This window comes from Natrix helvetica (genome assembly GCF_964273705.1).
Source record: "Natrix helvetica genome assembly, chromosome: 3".
Lineage (NCBI taxonomy): Eukaryota > Metazoa > Chordata > Lepidosauria > Squamata > Natricidae > Natrix > Natrix helvetica.
The window spans coordinates 87,971,692-87,993,293 of record NC_138549.1 but is presented as its reverse complement, the minus strand read 5'-3'; the positions used below and the strand labels follow the sequence as shown (position 1 = coordinate 87,993,293).

The window sequence follows — 21,602 nt, the reverse complement described above, 5'->3', positions numbered from 1 at the left end:
TCCCAGCATGGCTGACTTTCTGTCCATTCTCTACGTCTGTTCCCCTCTTCCTACTGCAGTGTGTCGAGTACCAAATAAACAACAAGTACTGGGATAACATTTTCATGTCAAAATGCATTGAGTACCAAATTCAACAAGTTTTGGAGCAGTCAAATACCAAGTAAACTGTATCAAGTATCCTGTATTTATTACTCAGAAATTTATATGTCTCATTCTACTTCTGTATTGAAGAAATCCTGTTGCTGCATTTAGCAAACATAATATATTTACTTAAGTCACACTTAATCTATAAAATCTGGTTTTCACTGAACAACAATTTTGTGATTTACTATTAGAGGAATTAAATCCATATGAAAGAAAATAATAATAATAATAATAATAATAATAATAATAATAATAATAATAATAATAATATTGAATTTATTAGCCGCTCCCTTTCCAAGCAGGACTCGGGGCGGCGTACACTAGAAACATATAAAACATAACACATGTGTACAAACACATAAACATACATATATACAAAGACATACATGTACGGAGGAGGTAATAAATTACAACATTTGGACAATTAAAACCATTTACATACCCCAATAATAAAACCCAATATACAATAAAAAATTTAAAATTTAAAAGACAGTCGGGAAAAACGAAAAAATTACGGTTGAGCCAGGCCAGATGTCATACCAAATTGCAAGATTCCCTCATAGTACATCTTATTATATTTCTTTTGTAATTTCCAAAGACAATCTATATAGGTCTATCTCTTCAAAAAAAGTAGGGCTGCTACACACCCAATATGCTAGATAAATGTTTTATGAAATAAACTTTTTGAACTTCTTTTTAAAGATAAATGATTTCCGGGTCAAATTATTAGACCCCTGTTATCATCCTTCCAAGTACTCAAAGGAGGAAATGTCAATCAGCAATTGGTAAAAACAAAACTTTTTGCCCAAATGTAACTTTCACAAACTACCCCATAGAATACAGCATGTCATTATTACTGTGTGTCACAGAAGCAGAACTTTAATGGCACAAACAGATAATCAGTGCTAAAATCCAGGCATACTTGCCAAACAGTAAGCCCCACTAAATAATGGAATTATATCCAAGAACAAAGTCACAAGGCTAATTAATTATACAATTATTTCCAAGCATAAATAACCAAAACAGAAACAAACTGAAAGAAACAAAAAAAAAAAAAAGACTGTCCCCCTTTTATTTTGGAGCTTTCTATCAGGTCTCCCAAAGAATATTAATAAAAAGTTCCGATTAATATTGATAAAAGCCACTTTTCCAACCACAAACTGATCATTGTTTTTTGTTTCGTTGCCTGGATACATGCTGCAGTACATATTCTGCTTAATGTAAGACCTCGTAAAGAGAACTGCAGATGTAGAATGAGGCAAGTGCTCTTCAGACATGCATCTGACTCTATACCATGACTATTGTTTCCAGTCTGACCAATTAAACATATACTTGTAAGCCAGAATATTAGTTATGGGAGTTGCTGTGTGGAGGAATATGCATTGTGTATGATCTGAAGGGTTTTTTGGGGTAGGGGGCAGGTTTCTCAACTTGATTAGGGGGGATTTTATGGATTATGTTTTTATTCTATTTGCTGGCCACAGAGGGGGCCATCACATAATTTTGATTAATAAATAGTAAAAAATGTTTGTAGCTGGACTACAGATTAATATAAGATGATTCCATACCAATTTCTCTTGAATGAATTTAGCAATCATAAAAAAGTACAAAAAAGGTTATGGGTAATATTTTGGCTAAAGTCAAAATAAACTTTCTACTGTCGGGCAACTTATAAAAGGTCTAGGTATTTTATATTCTTTATCTGGTTTTCTAAAAATGCATATCAGGAATATTACATGTGAAAATATATACTTTCCACAAAAATATTTCAATCTTTTACCATTCTCTACTTATTAAGACTGACATTCAAATGTCCATACTTTTCAACATTTTATAGTTGCATTAGTTAAATATTTCCAATTGACTAAAATGATCCTATTAATTAAGCTGAAAGTAGCACTTATCATAAGGTTCCATACCAGAGGTGGCATTCAGCAGGTTCTCTCCAGTTCGGGTGAACTGGTAGCGGTGGCTATGGGAGGCTTCGCTCACCCACCCCGACGTAATACGCGAACACTGCGCATCTGCTCACATTTGCGAGCTGGTAGGGAAGGTATGTGAATCCCACCTCTGGTCCATACTTCTACGAATTTTGCTCTCAGAAAGAGGACAATTTTAAAACCAAGTTTTAAAAGTCAGCTGCCACAGTGTTATTGATGAAAAAGTATTGAGTCTAAAGAGGCTGTACAGAAATTTTACAAATAAGCACAAGCATAATAAGTTAGGTTTTATCAAAAGATCATTCCCTCATCTGTTACACAGCAAAATTATCCATGTTTAGTATTTTCTTCTGACTAAATGAAAAATGTAAAAATTCTGAAAAAACAAGTTACTTGGAATCAGCAAATAGAAAAAAGCCAAAGTACAAGTTACAGAAAAGGAATTTAAGTGACCAAAATGATAGCTTACCTCATGATTCAACTCTGCTATCTGATCTTTCAATTCTCTAATATACTGACTAGAGTCAGAATTATTAAGTTGCCCTTGAATTTTCCCTTCTTCTTTCTGTTCAGGAAAAGAAAATAAGTATATCACATCAGATCCAAATTTTTTATTGGCAAGTTTGATTTAATACAATATTTTCCAAAATGGATTCAGAGCTTTCCACAGATACATTACGGAGATTTGTTACAGTTCTAATGATTAATGCCTTAATTCATAGTGCATTTCAATGGCTGATATAATGTCAAATGAAATTGACTGCAAGGAATGAAGAGTTTTAATTCTTATATGTGAAGATCTACTGTAACAAGACTCACATATTCCCTAAATGGGACAGCTGTCAGCCAGCCATATATAACTTGCCTTCCATACAAATGGTTAAATGGGTAGCTATACACTCTTGCAATTTAGTTTTCCTAACAACTGTCGCCATTTCATTAAATCCATATGAAAGTACCCTAGAGAGACAAAATAAAAGAACTGCCAATCTATTTTCAAGTTACCCATTCCACTGAGACAGACAAAAACTATATGCTTAGATATACCTCACAAAATATGCCTTTTCTTTATGGATCTGACTCCTATGTAGTAAGTATTTGCATTCCAAACTACGGTATATCTGATCAGATTTGCTACAGATAATATGAAATAAAGAATAAACTAATCAGAATAAGTAAAATCCAAATACATTCCACTGAATTAAGAAGAAAATGATGAATAAGTGTTAGGTTTACAAAGAAGTATGTTCTCAACAGGAAACATAGAACTAAAATTACAGTATTGTTAAAGATAACTCGAAGATAAGAATGCTTTAGAAAGGCATGTTTATCAATTTATGGAGGCCACAAACTAAAAACTAAAGTAAGTGTCATCTCATGTAAGTAATGCAATAGGGATTGAAATCAATTATACTCTTAGTAATGTATGCTATTTCCTTCACAGTGTTACTGACATTAGGCTAAAAATAAAATGACAGATTAAGGATATTCTAAGGGGTTAGCAAATGCTTTCTATTACTAATGGAGAACACTGCCTTTTTCTAAGAAATCAGGGTGCCTAGCAAAACCAAACATATATAATTAAATTATTAACTGTCACATTCCTTATTGCAAAATGTTAGCAGATTAATATTTGAATTCTAATTCTCTTTCCCTGCATTTTTATTGGTTTTTATCCTTGAATTAACTTTTAAAAACTTTTTAATGTGGATGGATGGATGGATGGATGGATGGATGGATGGAAGGAAGGAAGGAAGGAAGGAAGGAAGGAAGGAAGGAAGGAAGGAAGGAAGGAAGGAAGGAAGGACTCTCCTCAGTTCAATATCAGAGGCATCTCAATTACTCCTGGAGTATAATAGAGTTTTCTTATATTGCATTTTATTTTATACTTATGTTATGTTCCAGATATGAAAAATATTTGGGGAGGGGAACCTATTCTAGATGTTTGATATAGCCTGCCCTAACCCACACTGCCTCAACTTTTACTACAGAGTAATGGCATTTTGTACTGAAAAACTAATTAAGTTTATTCATCAGTGCAGTTGTGGGAGATTTGTGGCCTTTTTGTGACTATGATGATTCATTCTGTACTTTCAAAAAAAAAACACATCTAACATTCACAGCTAGAGAATGTTAAAAGTTTCCTGTAATAGTGAAAATGGAAAATCTGTTTTTAGACATACAGGTCATTTAAAATGTTTTTGTGGGATTTATAATATTAAATAAAGATGTTCACTCAACATCTCTGGAGAAAGCATTAAGGGCGAATGCCACAGATGTCAGTATGGCATGTAATAATGTCACACATATAAATGCAAAATGTGAATGATGATGTCACTACACATATGTTGCCATGATTACATCATGGTTTGTTGCTTTTACTAAGGAAGATTCCATGAATTTTAAAGGCAGACTGATTGTAAAGTGTAAAACTGTAAAGTAACATTTATTCTTGGCAAAAATAGTTTCGCAACTGAATGGATTTTTTTTTATTGAAAAAGTTTTATACAAATAAATTTTCCCCCTTTTAACCCCCCCACCATACAATGTAAATCTCATACACATGCTACGCCCCCTCCCCCCAACCCCCCCCCAAAAAATTCTCATTCAAATATTATACTAAATACTTTACCCCCTCCCCTCCCCATCTTAAAATAGATTACTCATTCACATATTATACCCCCTCACCTCCCAACAAACATAATATAAGTTTCTTGATTTTTTTGAACTTATTAACATTCCATAACATACTCAACTGCCATGCAGAAGAAAATAGATTTCTTAGTTAAATATTAATGTTTTCTAATGTCAAGGGCAGGAATATCATATGGTCAAATATGGGGAAAGTAGGCGCTAATCATCAGCATTAACCATTAACACATAATCCACATTCTGATAAAAATATTTATTCATGCAAAAAGACTAGACTGCAATCCTAATACAGGTTTAAATGTTCTCAGATGGGCTGGAGATCTATAAAGCAGAAGAACTAATTTGGTCTAGTGGTTAAGGCACCAGCCTAGAAACTGGGTGACTGTGAGTTCTAGTTCCACTTTAGATATGAAAGCTGCTGGGTGACCTTGGCTAAATCACTCTCTCTCAGCCCAACCCAACTGATAGTATTGTTGTGAGTGGAGAAAATAAGGGAAACTGTGTGTTGGATATATTTGCTGCCTTGAATTATTTGCAAAAATAATAAAAGCAAAATACAAACAAATAAACATAAAAAAATGCAGAGAATTCTGGGGGAATTCATCAAAATAAATGAAAGGAATTCAAATGACTTAGATGAATATGTCAACCAAAGATTAGAACATATGTTATTTTGGAAAGGTACTTTTATTTCCTTGACAGTGGCCCCAAACTGATTTTATCTAGGAACTGGCATGTCAAGTAATTTCAGTTATAATGTGGGTATAGTAATAATCAGACAAACTGTACATGTTTAATGCCAAATGCATCTTACACATGCACCCAGTCATTTCACAGAAAACTGTGAAATAGCTTACTGTTGTGGCCCAGTTTTGACTTGAAAGGGAAATTCCTGAATTCTGAAATAATTAAGAGTTATCCTGAAACAGAAAAGCACATCCTGATTTATAACTGATCCATTAATATACTAATTAGCCTTAAGAGATGGACCTATGTAAAATGTATTATGGTTCACTTTGAACAAAGGCATACTTTAAAGACAATTCTTGATTACTGTAAAATATAAAATTTAAACTACCTTCACAGAAAGTTCATTTTTTCTGGTGTTGTTTACTGCTATATTATTATTGTATCACTATCTTGTAATCAAATGCTTTATCTGAGAGTTAGTTTCGTAATTTCTTTGAGCAGCACAGCCACAGCTCTGCAAATCAAGTCCATTTAGTGTGAACTGTCTGTTTATAAATATTTTAAAGTGGACAGTTAGGCTTCCTAACCCAGGAAGCTGTTGCAATGCGTACACAGTTGTGCTTATCTCAGTGCCACAGGCTTGCACAAAAGCTGAGCAGAAATATATATATCCATCTTGCACTATAAAAATCAACGAAGGACTCAATCCAAAAATAGATTTAATTTTAAAAAGAAATCGAGACCACAAAAAGCTTTCTATCAGTGCCCCAAAATGTACACGTACAAACTTAAAAAAAACCCAGAGTTCTGGGTTAGAAGCAAGGTATAATCACTACAAACCACAACTATTATGGGTGAAGCACAGTAATGATGTTCACACATGATGGGAAAACTAAGGTTAATATATCTGAGCTGAGAAGTTGTGTGCAAGAACCAGATGGCAGAAGAGACATACATACTGTAACTATTCAACTCTCTGCTCCCACCTAGTGATCATCCAGCAATTTACAGTCCTAAGGAACAACTCCAGTGACTAATTCTATACATGGGTAGGCTATTTTTCAATTAAAACAGTATGGCTAGATAGTTACTCGTCAGGAACACTGTTGCTGTTTAGTAGATGGTTTTCAAAAAAAATTCTAAATTTATAGTTCCATAAACTAATGTCTATGTTAAGAATTTTGACGTAAAACTGGAGGGAAGTTATAAAAGAGGAATTGTTTTTATTCTTACCTGGATTTCTAGTTCTGCAATATGTTGCTGGAGTTCTGCCACAGCTGCTATGCTGTCAGCCTCTCGGAGTCTTACAGCCATTACTTCTTCTTTATTCTAGCAAAAAGAAGTGATAAGTGACAAGCTGAGTCACATTGCAGGAAAATTGATGTGGAAAATGAATGGATGGATATTTATATTTAAATCATCTTACAGTTAGTATAAGCAACTGGACTCTTATCAACATTCACTCTATAAAAATGGCCAGCTTACAGGTTGTCTTTGATTTAGGACTACAACTGTGTCCAGAATTTTCCTGTACTAAGCTAGGCAGTTGTTAAATGAATCATGCCTGATTTTGTGACCTTTTTAGTTACAATTGCAAATCAAATTACTACAGTGAATCATGCAGTCTTTAAGCGAACCTAGCTTTCCCCATTGATTATGCAATGTTGGAAGCCCGGAGCTAAGATTGCAAATGGTGATGACATGTCCACAGATTTCTGCAAATGTTGCAAATACATACCGGTTGCAAGTGCCCAAATTTTGATCACATGACCATAGAAATGCTGCAATGGTTGTAAGAGTGAGGACAATTGTAAGTGATTTTGTTGCAGTGTCTTTGTAACTCTGAAAGGTTACTAAACTAATGGTTGGTTGTAATTTGAGGATTACCTGCATATTAATTTTTCTCAGGATTATATTTTTTCAAATACGGAATAGATTCTTAGTGCTGAAAAAACAGACTCTGCTTATTTCCGTGACACCATTGGCTTGTCCATTCTAGCTCTTGACCATGTCGCCAATTTAAAAAACCTGCAGTCTTTGGCTACTCTAAAGTTGACTGGCTTTGTTGTAAACCAAATAATCAGCACCAGAATGCTGAAATAAATGACTGTACCTTCCTTCTCACAATCTGTGCTCTCTTTCCCCATAGCCCAACTAGATAAACATCTGTCGCATATCTGACCACTAAGCTTTCTTCCCTCAGCAAATAATAAACAGGAAGAGATTCTGATGGGGATCAAAGCAGGAATAAGCGGTTAACACACAGAAAACACCACCTTAACTATATCAGGCTCATCAATGTTGATTATTTATGGAAAAAATCCAGATGCCCATATACTTCTATTCTGACCCAAATATTATTCTATATAAGATTGTCCACAATTTGAAAACAATATCTACTGCAGAATTCCTACAAGTGATTGAACTGTCTAAACACAAGACTAATATGCTTATTTAAGAGAAGCAGAGAAGCAACTTCTATCCAGCCTCTCCATTTTTTAAACGCATCCCTATCAACAAGAATTTTATCTCTTCTCTTACCAATCCTTTAATGTTTATCTCATATGTGTGTTAACATACAAGAAGCACACTAAAGCACAAACCCAAATAATTGACACAATCAGAAATTTGGTTTAGCATTTGTCCAGATCTAACAACACAGCAATGGATCACCTACAGGTAGGCAAATGCATGGGATACACATACAAACAATAAATATCGCAATAGCAATAGCACTTAAACTTACAGTATATACTTCACAATGCCTTACAGCCCTCTCTAAATGGTTTGCAGAGTCATACACTCTATTTAATCAAAACATGATTTCTGCATGGTGCAGAAAAGTTGCAAAGTTTTCTCCAAGCCCTTGAGAAGGAAAATGTCTGATCTTCTCTATGAAATAAACCCAGCACTTTAAGTTAGTACTTTCATCATTGAAAACTAGGAGATTATATAGAGCATCTCAGTACACTTCCTAGAAAGCTATATAATATATGTATAAAATAAATGTATAAAAGCATAAGATACATGATTTTCTAAAATTAAAAACTTCATCTAATGTACAAATGATATGCTGTTTGGTAACTTGATAAATGTCAACTGATATTAATGATAATTAGACATTAAATCTACCATTCTTCCTGAAAAAGATGTCCGGTAATACTAATGCAATTAACATAGGTTTTTTTAGTTTACAAATGCAATATGCAATGCAATATAACTCATTAATCCATTGTCCATACCTTGCATTCAATCTCTGCTTGCTTTCGTTTTGATTCAGTTAACTGTGCCAGGAGCCCCTTGTTTTGTGCAGACAAATACTGAACCTTTCCTTGGAGGTTTCTGATCTCTTGCTCAGCCCTCCGCAAATGGTTGCTATTGATCTGGTTCTGGTGAAGAATGAGGCAGACGAATATTAGTTGCCATCCATACAATATAATGCTTTGAAAAAGAGCATAAATCAATACAGACGATAGAGTCTGGAGGTAACAGTGGTCAAGGCTCAAAAATAATGCTTTCAGGTTCTACACACAATTCTGAATTACCTTAAAAGCATCTTCAATGAGCCCTCCTTCCAAACAGAGTTCAAACTTGCCTGCCTACAAGTAAGATATATTTTCAAAACTAACATTCTAGAACACGGATGTCAAACTTGCCATGTTGTTGTCATGTGATATTTCATGATGTTTTTCCCCTTTGCGGAGCTGGATTGGGCGTGGCCTGCATGTGATGCATCCAGCCCATGGGCTGCAAGTTTGACACCCCTGTTCTAGAAGGTTCTAAACACCTGGGGCCACAAAACTCAGCCTGTTGTTTTTTGACATGAAACTCCTAATATGATAGTAGCTGATCAAACACCCAAATCTTAAAACCTGGAATATTGCATTGTGATGGTATGGACTTGAATACTTGGTGAAAAAAGATGCAGAAAGCCAAACTAATCAACTCTGCAGTAAAACCAGGTTTTATGGTTGAAAATGATATAATTTCTCTTAGATTTGCACTGGCATCACCACAAAGGAAAAACTAGTTCTTATTACTCATGTCATATTCTAAGATATGTTGTCTTCTAATGTCTATGGAGATTCTCAGTCATCCAGGTCATGGTTGTCCCAAAGGTGCTTTTTTCAAGAGGCTTTCTAGTTTTTCTTTGAAGACGTTTCACTTCTCATCCAAGAAGAAGCTTCTTCAGCTTCAACTGGATGAGAAGCAAAATGTCTTCTAAGAAAAACCAGAAAGCCAGTTGCCTCTTGAAAAAAGCACCTTTGAGTTGCCTTAGAATATTGCTTTAGTATGGAAATTTGTTTTTGTCTCTTGTTTAAGCAAAGGACCAGTTTTTTTATAAACAACAAAAACTTTATAATCATAACAATATAACAACAAATAACATGGGATTAGATGCTGCAATGAGATAACATGGGATTTATATTGCCTCATGTCTGTTTATAGACTCATAATTTACTTTTTTGCAAGGACCACCTTTCAATATATACTATCTCTTTTCCCCCTATAAATGTTGGATCCCAAGAACCAAAAATGACTCACATGGACTTACAGGTAGTCCTTGATTTACGACCACAATGGAGTCCAAAATTTCTGCTAAGCAAAACAGTTAAGTGAATTTTACCCCATTTAACAACTGTTCTTGACACGATTAGGTTAACCAGCAGTTGTTAAATTAGTCACATGGTTGTTGAGGAAATCTGGCTTTCCTATAGTTTTAGTTTTGCTTATCAGAAGGTTACAAAATGGGATCAGATGAGCCCAGGACACGGCAACCATCATAAATATATACCATTGCCAAACAACTAAACTTTGATTATGTGATCTTGGGGATGTTGCAATGGTCCTATGAAAAATGGTCATGAGTCACTTTTTTCAGTGCTTTTTCACTTTTTTAACCCTTTTCCTGCTAACCAACCTGCTGCCTCTTTGCCCTCTGAAAAGCAGACCTTCATCCTGGGACTCCAGACTACATTCCACCACAATAAGCCACCTTTATTACTACTCTCACTATTTTCACAATTTTATGCCTACTTTCTTATAAGTAAGTGCCAAGTAAACCTTCTGTTTATTTTACTATAGTATAACACAAACTTTATTACAAGGCATAAGCTTTCATGAGCATGGCTCATTTGATCAGATGATGACTGTTTATAACTTTTAATAAAATGTGTCGATTGGGGTAACTACTACAGTGGGGCAAAAAAGTATTTAGTCAGCCACCAATTGTGCAAGTTCTCCCACTTAAAAAGATGGGAGAGGCCTGTAATTGGCATCATAGGTAGACCTCAACTATGAGAGACAAAATGAGAAAACAAATCCAGACAATCACATTGGCTGATTTGGAAAGAATTTATTTGCAAATTATGGTGGAAAATAAGTATTTGGTCACCTACAAACAAGCAAGATTTCTGGCTCTCACAGACCTGTACCTTCTTCTTCAAGAGGCTCCTCTGTCCTGCACTCATTACCTGTATCAATGGCACCTGTTTGAACTTGTTATCAGTATAAAAGACACCTGTCCACAACCTCAAACAGTCACACTCCAAACTCCACTATGGTGAAGACCAAAGAACTGTCGAAGGACACCAGAAACAAAATTATAGACCTGCACCAGGCTGGGAAGACTGAATCTGCAATAGGCAAGCAGCTTGGTGTGAACAAATCAACCGTGGGAGCAATAATTAGAAAATGGAAGACATACAAGACCACTGATAATCTCCCTCGATCTGGGGCTCCACGCAAGATCTCACCCCGTGCGGTCAAAATGATCACAAGAATGGTGAGCAAAAATCCCAGGCCCACACGGGGGGACCTAGTGAATGTCCTGGAGGGCTGGGACCAACGTAGCAAAGGCTACCATCAGTAACACACTACGCCGCCAGGAACTCAGATCCTGCAGTGCCAGACGTGTCCCCCTGCTTAAGCCACTACATGTCTGGGCCCGTCTGAAGTTTGCTAGAGAACATTTGGATGATCCAGAAGAGGTTTGGGAGAATGTCATATGGTCAGATGAAACCAAAATAGAACTGTTTGGTAGAAACACAACTCGTCGTGTTTGGAGGAGGGAGAATGCTGAGTTGTATCCAAAGAACACCATACCTACTGTGAAGCATGGGGGTGGCAACATCATGCTTTGGGGCTGTTTCTCTGCAAAGGGACCAGGATGACTGATCCGTGTACAGGACAGAATGAATGGGGCCATGTATCGTGAGATTTTGAGTGCAAATCTCCTTCCATCAGCAAGGGCATTGAAGATGAAATGTGGCTGGGTCTTTCAACATGACAATGATCCCAAACATACCGCCTGGGCAACGAAGGAGTGGCTTCGTAAGAAGCATTTCAAGGTCCTGGAGTGGCCTAGCAAGTCTCCAGATCTCAACCCCATAGAAAACCTTTGGAGGGAGTTGAAAGTCCGTGTTGCCCAGTGACAGCCCCAAAACATTACTGCTCTAGAGGAGATCTGCATGGAGGAATGGGCCAACATACCAGCAACAGTGTGTGTCAACCTTGTGAAGACTTACAGAGAACGTTTGACCTCTGTCATTGCCAACAAAGGATATATAACAAAGTATTGAGATGAACTTTTGATATTGACCAAATATTTATTTTCCACCATAATTTGCAAATAAATTCTTTCCAAATCAGCCAATGTGATTGTCTGGATTTGTTTTCTCATTTTGTCTCTCATAGTTGAGGTCTACCTATGATGCCAATTACAGGCCTCGCTCATCTTTTTAAGTGGGAGAACTTCAACAATTGGTGGCTGACTAAATACTTTTTGCCCCACTATAAGATTCCTTCTGATTTGTTTGCCACATTTTCTAACATTTTCCTTGTCCCACAATTTTTAGCAGAATCAGTCGTTTATCATTCTATCACTTATGCTCCCTTTCTCCTTCAAGTTCAATGCTGATAAACTTCTAAGACATTGTGTGTTAAGAAAAAGACATTTTTCTGCCATAAAATATTAAATACATTCTATAGTATTTCCTGTTTGATGAAGCATTACCCATTGCATTTTTGTTTTATCTTTTACTTTCACAGATGCTGCTTTTTGCTTTTTCTGTCTTTTTCTTTCTTTGCCGTCTCTATTTCTGTTAAATGCTAACAGTAGAATCAATTGCCAATTCTAGTTTAGCATTCATCTTTCTGTTGAATGTTTATGGTTTATTCTGTTTTTCCTAAAAAGATGGGGAAACCTATAGTTTCACAGACTCTACTTAAATGCAACTGCTGAAGTTAAAACATTTGCAGGTGGGTTTTCGTTTTTGAGGCTTCTTTGAAATTTCTAATAATACCTTTAGTTTTTTCTTCATGTGGTTATGGAACTGAAGACAATGATTTCAATTGACCTTAAGAGAACTTTCCATTGTTCCTTATTTTTCTGATTCTTCATTTCTTCCTTTGCAATACTTTTCACTTTCTTGACAATTTTGCCTTGACTGTTCCACTTTGCCTGGTAATTCTGCTTTCTTAGTAGTAGCAATCACTAACTATTTCTCAGCTACTGCTTCAACCTGACATTTTTACTAATGCATCTATTACTAATTTTTCTAATGTTGTAGAATAGCAATTCAAATGACAAACTCTTTTACTTTTTTCTTTCATTTTCTCTAGCTTCTTGTTTAGCATTCTTGCTTCTTCTACAACAACTCATTTTTATATTATGCCTTTCTGCCTGCTTCTGGATCTTCTCTTTTTCATTAGCTTTCTCAGGTGGCCTATCTACTGTATAATCAATTCTTTCTTAACAGCAATGTTCAATTTCTTCAATTTTATCACTTTTTAAATCCAGCTGTCATGTTTCCAGAATATACTGTACATTCCATGCTTTTGAGTAAGCCTCATATATATATAATGCTTTTTTCTCTTCTACTCTCTACTGGAATTCTTGTTGCTGTTAATGTAAAAAGCTGACCATTGGAACTTCAGAACCAGATCATCAGTACTCCTAGGAAGGTCAGTCGTGTCTCTGAACAGTTGCTAAGCAAACTGGTTGTAAGTTGAGGATTATGAGTACTTTGCTCCGTCTTGCAATCAAGGCTGATTATAGTTTTTCCTTGTGTTTAAATTTAGGGTTGTTTTTTTTCCTCATTACACTCTGGCACCGCCTCTTCTTGAATGAGATGTAATCTAATCTCTTCAAATTTAGTAGCTCTCTTAAAAGTTGGCAAAAATGTATGGAGATCTTTTGCAGCCACATAAAAGATAATGTTTCATCTGAATCTTAAACTGCAGTATTTCCTTTTCATATTATTTTTATCAATCAATTTCATGTACCTTTTTATCAATCAATTCTGTCTGAAATGTACCTTTCTTTCATCTCTAATTTGAAGAGGCTCTACTGTTTTCTTAACATATCTAAATATCGGACACCTGACAGATCTGACAGATTTGACACCTTGGGGTACTTTTGGTTTTATATTCCTTTGTGCTGTTTAACATGAAATTGGTACAGTAATCAGGAATAGTCTTGTCTTCCCAGTGGAGGCTTATAAGGCTTGAATAAGTAGGTTGTTTATTGTTTATGCTTCTGAGAAAAACAGAAACCTTCTTTTAAAATATGTGGGAAATATCTCTAAATAATGTTTATTGGTTGCTCTATGGCAGGGGTGTCAAACTCAAGGCCCCGTGAGTCGGATCCGGCCCACGGGGCCGGCATGGAAATATCAAAGGACAGGCCCGCGGTACCTCTGCCGGCCAACCTGATCACTATGGCCATAAGTCTAGCTGATCCCGATGAAAGGTTCACCTGTTTGAATCAACTATTATTTCTCATAAACAAGACACAAATCAAAATGAAACAGTAAATTAATTGAAATCGGAATATGTTATATTCACTAGGTTTTGCTGTTTTGGATTATATGTGACAATTCCAGTATATCAGCTAGCGTATCCAGTATCAATGACTCCAGGAATTGTAGTTCATGAATTTCTGAAGAACTACAATCTCCACAACTTGCCTACCCAGTGTACATACAATTGATCCTGTGTGTGTGTGTGTCTGTGTGTGTCTGTGTGTGTGTGTGTGTGCATTGCTTATATATGATCACACAGAGCACCTATACCCCCTACTGGCTGAAAAGATTAGAAAAACTGCTCTTTAAACTAGGAAACATGATAAAAGCCATAAATGGATTTAAATTCACACTGCTTTTTAACATGCAGTACTATTATATCATAAAATTGCTCAGTGTTGCTTTTTTTTAAGATCCTGCATCTTCAATAATTGTTTTTTTACTGTTATAACATACGAGGCCTATTGGACCAAAAGCAAAGCAATCTACACTTCAACAAAAAGCTAGATGTTTTAATTTAGAACATACATTCTCAATGTGCGTTTTCTGGATTTAAGTATTCATATAGATAAAACAAATCATTTAAAGATCTACTTGTAAATATCCAACAGTAAACCTTTGACAATAAAAACAAAAACAAAATGCCCATATTGGTGGTGAGGAAACAAAAATACTCTTGGCAATACCCATATGGGTGTTATCCCAACTCAGGCTTCGTAAGGTAGTGTGTAAACTTTTTGAGTCTTCATAAAACAAGATAAAATAAATACAGTATGTGTTTAAGTTGTATCTGCCCTTAGAATTTGGGGCAGATTACAAAGAAGAAAAATGAGTTTTATTAAATTCTAGAGGAGGCATGTCAAACCTGCTTGCATTGTGCTGTATCACTATGCTTTTTGCCTTTGGGGAGCATGGGGTGGGTGTGCCCTGCATATACTGTATCCCACCTGCAGGCTGCCAGGTTGACAGGTCTGTTCTAGGGTGAACCTATGGCACGTGTGCCAGAGGTGGTACGAAGAGCCCTTTCTGTGGGCACGCCGCTCTTCTGGATTTCAGCGCGCCAGCCAGCTGGTCTTCGCGGGTGCTGGAGCGCTGGAAAACTGCCGGAAAATGGGCCCCCAAAACAGGCCAAAACGAGACTGGTTTTCAGAGCCATTTTCAGACTGTTTTCTGGGCATTTTCGGGCTGTTTTTCAGGCCAAAAACAGCCTGAAAACAGCCCCCAAAATGGCCCGAAAACAGGCATGCACACACCGGCCAGCTGGTCTTTGGATTTCCAGTGCTCCAGGATGCGCACATGCACGCATGTTCCAGTTTGGGCATTCTCGTTGCTGACAAGTTTCGCCATCACTGTTCTAGAGTGTACCAAGAACTCTTCAAAAGAAAAAAGAATGTATAATGTGATGCTGAACCATGGGAAAATACGTAGACAAAGGGTTTAAAATTCACATTAAATTACAATCTAAAAGAATTGTTTTATAAGATGATGATATACCGATATACCATTGGTATTTAACACCTGATAAGTTATCTAAGATGTATAAATCGTGTCAAATGAATATTGGGAGTGTAAAAGTAAAGAGGGGACCTTTTATCATCCATAGTGGATATGTGATAAAACAAAAACAAATTGGTGTATGATTCATATTTTAATACAATTTTTTTTTGAAAATGGAGATCAAAATGAAACCAGAGCTTCTCCTTTTGGGTTTAATGGAAAAAGAACTAGAGAAGGAATTTGGAACTTTGTTACAATATATGTTGAGAGCAGCAAGACTATTGTATATGTTACTGTGAAAGTCCGAAATCTGGTGAATGTCGACATTCACCGGTGAATGAAAGTCCGAAATCTGGTGAATGTCGACATTCACCGGTGAATGAAAGTCCGAAATCTGGTGAATGTCGACATTCACCGGTGAATGTCGACATTCACATAGTCGCTTGGTGTATGTCCTTATCCTCTCGACACCCTTACCCTAATACCCTTACCCTAATACCTCGGCTCCTCGCTTCCTTTTAAGCGTCTTCTATTCGCGGCCTTTTTTTAAAAAAAAAACCTGCGATCCTGCGCGGTTAGAACGAGTAGTTTCCAGGACCGCGAATTGAAAAGCAAAAGTAAAGCGTTACGCTGACTCGTTATATATGTCACCGTGAAAGACCGAAATTGGTATGTGTCGACATTCACCGGTGAATGTGGACATTCACCAACATTCACCAGTGAATGTCGACATTCACCAATTTCGGTCTTTCACGGTGACATATACACAAAAGTGGAGGATACTTTGATTCCTACTACGGATGAATGTTTGCAGGAATTGATGGGGAGTTAGCTGAAATGACAAAACTGACCACTTTGATTAAAGAAAAGAACATAAGTACTTTTGTTTTTACATGGAGACCGCTTCCGAACTTTGTGCTCGAGGTGGAGAAGAATGAAACTTTGATTTTGGAATTCACTGATTAGACTGATAGATCTTTATAAAAGTGGCTTGTTTATACTATTAGGAAAAGTAAAAAGCTGTGATTTGATGTACTGTAACAGAGAGAGTGGGAAGTCAATGCTTCTTTTTCTTTTTTTCTTATCTTCCCTCACCTCTCCTCCCTCTTTCCTTCCCCACTGCTTTCCCATTTACGGTACTTTATATTTTATATTATTCTATAACTCCATAAAAATGTTAACACCAAAAAAAGAAGAAGAAGAAGAAGAAGGAGGAGGAGGAGGAGGAGGAGGAGGAGGAGGAGGAGGAGGAGGAGGAGGAGGAGGAGGAGGAGGAGGAGAAGAAGAAGAAGAAGAAGAAGAAGAAGAAGAAGAAGAAGAAGAAGAAGAAGAAGAAGAGGAGGAAGAAGAAGAAGAAGCAGCAGCAGCAGCAGCAAATATTTGTTACCTATCACATGTGTTACATCCTTAAATGGAGGACCAACCATTACAGGTAGTCCTCAACTTATAACAGTTCGTTTAGTGACCATTTGAAGTTACTACAGGACTGAAAAAAGTGATTTATGACTGTTTTTTAACCAACTGTTGTAGCATCCCCATCAGTGGTGGGTTCCAGATCCCGTTCCAAATGGTACGATTGGAATGGGCCCAGCGTCACCCACATGGACGCACACATGCATCATATCTGCCTGCAATGCCTCTGCAAGCCTCCGCGATGCTCCAGTTGCTCAGCGGAGCGGAGCGCAGGCACCATACGTGCCATGCGCGTGCGTGGAAGCACCAAAGACCTAAAGGACAGGTAAGGAGTTCGGGCAGACGGGGCCTCCGGTACACCGTACCAGAACGGTACCCGGTGCTCCGGGCAGGCTCCGGTACGCCCGTACCGGGGCATACCGCCTGCAACCCACCACTGATCCCCATGGTCACATGATCAAACTACAGATGCTTGGCAACTGATTTATATTTATGATGATTGGAGTGTCCTGAGGTCATGCGATCATCTCTTGTGACCTTCTGATAAAAAAAGTCAATGAGAAAGCCAGAATCACTTAAAAACCGAGTTACTAACTTAACAATTGCAATGTTTCTCTTAACAACTGTGGCAAGAAAGATCGTAAGATGGGACAAAACTAACTTAACAAATGTCTCATTTACCAACAGAAATTTTGACCTCAATTATGGTCAGAAATCGAGGACTATCTATATTTGTTTTTGTCCTCCCCTCAAACTTTGAAGAAATTTTATTTGGGGGAAAAAGGGAACATTACCCAGAATCACCTAATGTGTGTCACAGATGGAGGATACCTTAAATTATAGGATTATGATCTCTCCTGTCCCAAAAACACTAGTAATTTCATTTATGCTTTTCAAATATTGCATTCTCATGGTTTCTACCATACAACACCAGATATTTAATAATTTTTGAATTACTAAGTTTCTTACCTGAGTGTCCATTTCCATCATCCTTTGTTTTATTTCTTTTAACTCTGCTTGACTTTCTGCTTCTCGGAGTCTGACTGTCATTAGCTCATCTTGAAGTTCATTTACAGCATTTTTTTTAGGTGGGTCTTTCCATCTTCCAGAAGTGCGAATTAGATGACGCTAAAAAACATGGCTATATCTTAATATATTTCCATAGATTTTGTTATTTATCCTGCAGTGCAATATTTAATATCTCCATATCTGCTGCTGTGCTCAGGAGTTGTTTTTCAAATTTTACATTTTAGCAATAGAATAAAGGTAAAGGTTCCCCTCGCACATATGTGCTAGTCATTCCTGACTCTAGGGGGTGGCGCTCATCTCTGTTTCAAAGCCGAAGAGCCAGCGCTATCCAAAGACATCTCTGTGATCATGTGGCCGGCATAACTAAATGCCGAAGGCGCAGAGAACGCTGTTACCTTCCCACCAAAGGTGGTTCCTATTTTTCTACTTGCATTTTTACATGCTTTCGAACTGCTAGGTTGGCAGAAACTGGGACAAGTAATGGGAGCTCACTCCGTTACACGGCACTAGGAATTCAAACAGCTGAACTTTCTGATTGACAAGCTCAGTGTCTTAGCCACTGAGCCACCACGTCCCTAGAATAATATAAGCTAATATAAGACTTTAATTTCATTCACAGTTGTTCCCACCAAGCTATATTCAACAGCAGTTCCTTTCACCCAGGAGGTTTAAAACCGCATGCTGGTTTTGTTGTATTTGGGTCTTTTCCCGTGTAAGATTGAGATTGAGATCAATCTTACACGGGAAAAGACCTGAATACAACAAAACCAGCATACCCACAACTGTGAAAATCTATGAAAACACACACACACACACACACATATATATATTTGTGTTACAACCCCTGGTATGCCCAAATATGGGAGGGAGCTCACTACTCCCCCTTTCTGTCATTCGGCTCATCACAGAGGACCATCCAGGCAGAAAACCATATTTTTATTTTTAATGTTGCCTTTTTATATTTGTGTTGTGTTTGTGCTGATAAATAAATAAAGGGAGACTAGTATAGATCTATTTCAAGCTATTTAGCTCTCATCAGCTAGCCATACCCTTACTGGGAATCGAACCAGGGCTGTATTGCATATTAGGCAGATGTAACACAAATACATGCCTATTTCCCTGGCCTAGCTGATAAGGAAGAGAGCCTGTGGCTTAGTGGCAATTACACCTGCCTAATATGTGCTTATTTATATATATATAAATTCTTGTTTGCTAAAAGCAAGAGCTCAAAATAAATGTTGGGCTCTCCCAATCATAACATAGGGTTCTTTTACTAACGCATTTGCTCTCTTCATGGAATCCACCATACACAATTTATTTCTAAATTAATTTAGGGGCTTAGTGTTTATCTGCACAGAATTACCTGCCAATGTTCTTCCAAATCTTTAACTTGCTGCCGAAGTTCTTTAAAACCCATAAGAGCTTCTGCTTCTCTTAATTTCACTGCAATCAATTCTTCTTGAAGTCTAGCAATGTTATTCTCATCAGGCAAAGAGCTGTTCCGCTGCAGAAAACGACAAAAGGCACAATATTGGCACAGCGTCCACCTCTTGCAGCTAAGAATAATTCACTAACAATTGGGGGTCTAACAATTCAGAATATAAAAACCATCCCTCCTCCTCAAATAGGGAAACCTTTCTTTTTGGAAGGAGCATATTATTTATTTCTTCACTGTAGTGATAAAGAACTGTAATGATGACAACACGGAAGTTCTAAAGAAGATAGTATCTCTTTGGCTGACCTTATTTGGGCTCAGAAGTATTGAGTGGGAGAACTCCAAGGATATAGGCTTAGGCTGGGAAGTTGAAAAGACAACCCAGAAGAAAGTAACACCAAGCCATTCCCACATTGAGTCATTGTAGCAAGGTGGTCACCATGTTGAATCAGGAGACCTAGATCCTAGAGGAGACCTAGATGAGTCCACCCTCAGCCCCAAAAGCTGTCTGAGTGGCTTGAGCCAGCCATCTTCTCATCTCAGCACGATGTATTCTACAGACTTGTTGTTCTAGAGGGAAAATAGGAGACAGCAGTATATACAGTGCTATGAGCTCCTAAATGAAAGATGGAACATGAATCAAATAAATCAAGCAAGCAAGCAAGCAAGCTGCCAAGAAAACTATGTGGACCTTCCCATGAAGCAACCAATTATGAAGGGTTGACTTCAATTTGAAGATGACTTTTTTTTTTTACTGTACTTTCAACTATTATCTTCCTGCATAGACAACAATTATGTCTGAACTGTAGGGAAATGGCAGTTAACCAACACCCAAACAAGATCACCCATCCAGTTCAGGATGCAATTTAAAAAAAAACATAAATTACAATACATTTTAGGTATTCAAAGTTAGCCTGACTGTTTTTATATAGAGAAAAGAATAAAAAGAGACAAATCCTCAGCCTGCATTAATAATTTATAGGAAGAGTCAAAATTCTATACAAAGGATTCTCCATATCTTGGGTGCTTCAATAGAAGACTTGTCCATCTCCCCACAGTGGTACTGAAAATAACTGGATACACAGTAATGTGCCTGATGCTAAATATAATGCACAGATGGAAATATATGGATAAGATAGTCCTTCAATATCTTCAACTAAATCTAATTATGGGCATCAAATCATTTCATGAACAAACATTTCATTTTAAAGTAATAAATTAAAACTGACCCATATTTATTATGAACCTTAATTCTCTTCAATCTCAATGGGAAATAAAATTTCCAAAGCACCAAAACAAGAAACAATGGTTGTAAATTAATCAAGGAACTAAGGAGAAATTTCCTAATGGTGAGAGCAATCAACCAATGGAATAGCTTGCGTTCAGAAGTTATAAGTGCTCCATCACTGAAGACTTTCATAAAAGAGACTGGACAACAATTTGTCTGAAATGACAGGGTCTACTGCTCGAGCAGGGGGTTGGATTAAAAGACCTCCAAGGTCCCTTCCAATTCTATTCTTCTATGTTATTCAAATTATGTAATGGTCAAAGGATTTGGAAAACTTGGATTTTACAGAGCATTCATAGTTTGACTTACCTTTTCCATCTCAAGAACCTTATCTTGCATTTCCTTCAGGGCACTGTGTGATTCAGCTTCACTCAGTTTTGCTTCGATCAACTCCCTTTGCAACTGCAGCACAAAGTCTTCACTGTGGGGGGAACTGCTCTTACGCTACAGAGCAAGGAAATCCAACATCGGTGTTAACAGAAGGAAAGGAGATATCTTAAAATGTAAAATCGTGCCCGCAATAAAGCAGACAAAAAGACTTTTTAAAAAGCTGTTAATGTTGGAAACAGTAAAGCTTTTTTCTTTAAAATATTTCTCACCAGACCTACAGCATCACAACAAAGACAATGCTACTCCTTTCAAAAGTTTGATATTATGTACACCTTCATTTTCTTTCCACTGTGATTTTTCCTTAACCCAAACATGTAATT

The 21,602-nt window shown here is 37.0% G+C and overlaps 3 protein-coding genes across 6 annotated transcripts in view; 1 reads left to right on the top strand and 2 right to left on the bottom strand.

Moving 5' to 3' along the window:
- DIPK1A (divergent protein kinase domain 1A) overlaps positions 1-21,602 on the bottom strand; it is a 263,262-nt gene that overhangs the window by 109,868 nt on the left and 131,792 nt on the right. The window lies entirely within an intron of this gene.
- The window catches only part of RPAP2 (RNA polymerase II associated protein 2), a 300,695-nt gene that overhangs the window by 176,213 nt on the left and 102,880 nt on the right, over positions 1-21,602 (top strand). The window lies entirely within an intron of this gene.
- The window catches only part of EVI5 (ecotropic viral integration site 5), a 79,427-nt gene that overhangs the window by 12,477 nt on the left and 45,348 nt on the right, over positions 1-21,602 (bottom strand). For all 4 annotated transcript variants that reach the window (XM_081949575.1, XM_081949574.1, XM_081949577.1 and 1 more), the window contains 6 exons: positions 21,202-21,336; positions 19,533-19,673; positions 18,110-18,268; positions 8,669-8,815; positions 6,660-6,755; positions 2,554-2,649 (listed from right to left, as the gene is read on the bottom strand). In XM_081949575.1, coding sequence (XP_081805701.1) covers positions 2,554-2,649; positions 6,660-6,755; positions 8,669-8,815; positions 18,110-18,268; positions 19,533-19,673; positions 21,202-21,336 — 774 coding nt within the window. The remainder of the gene's footprint in view (positions 1-2,553; positions 2,650-6,659; positions 6,756-8,668; positions 8,816-18,109; positions 18,269-19,532; positions 19,674-21,201; positions 21,337-21,602) is intronic.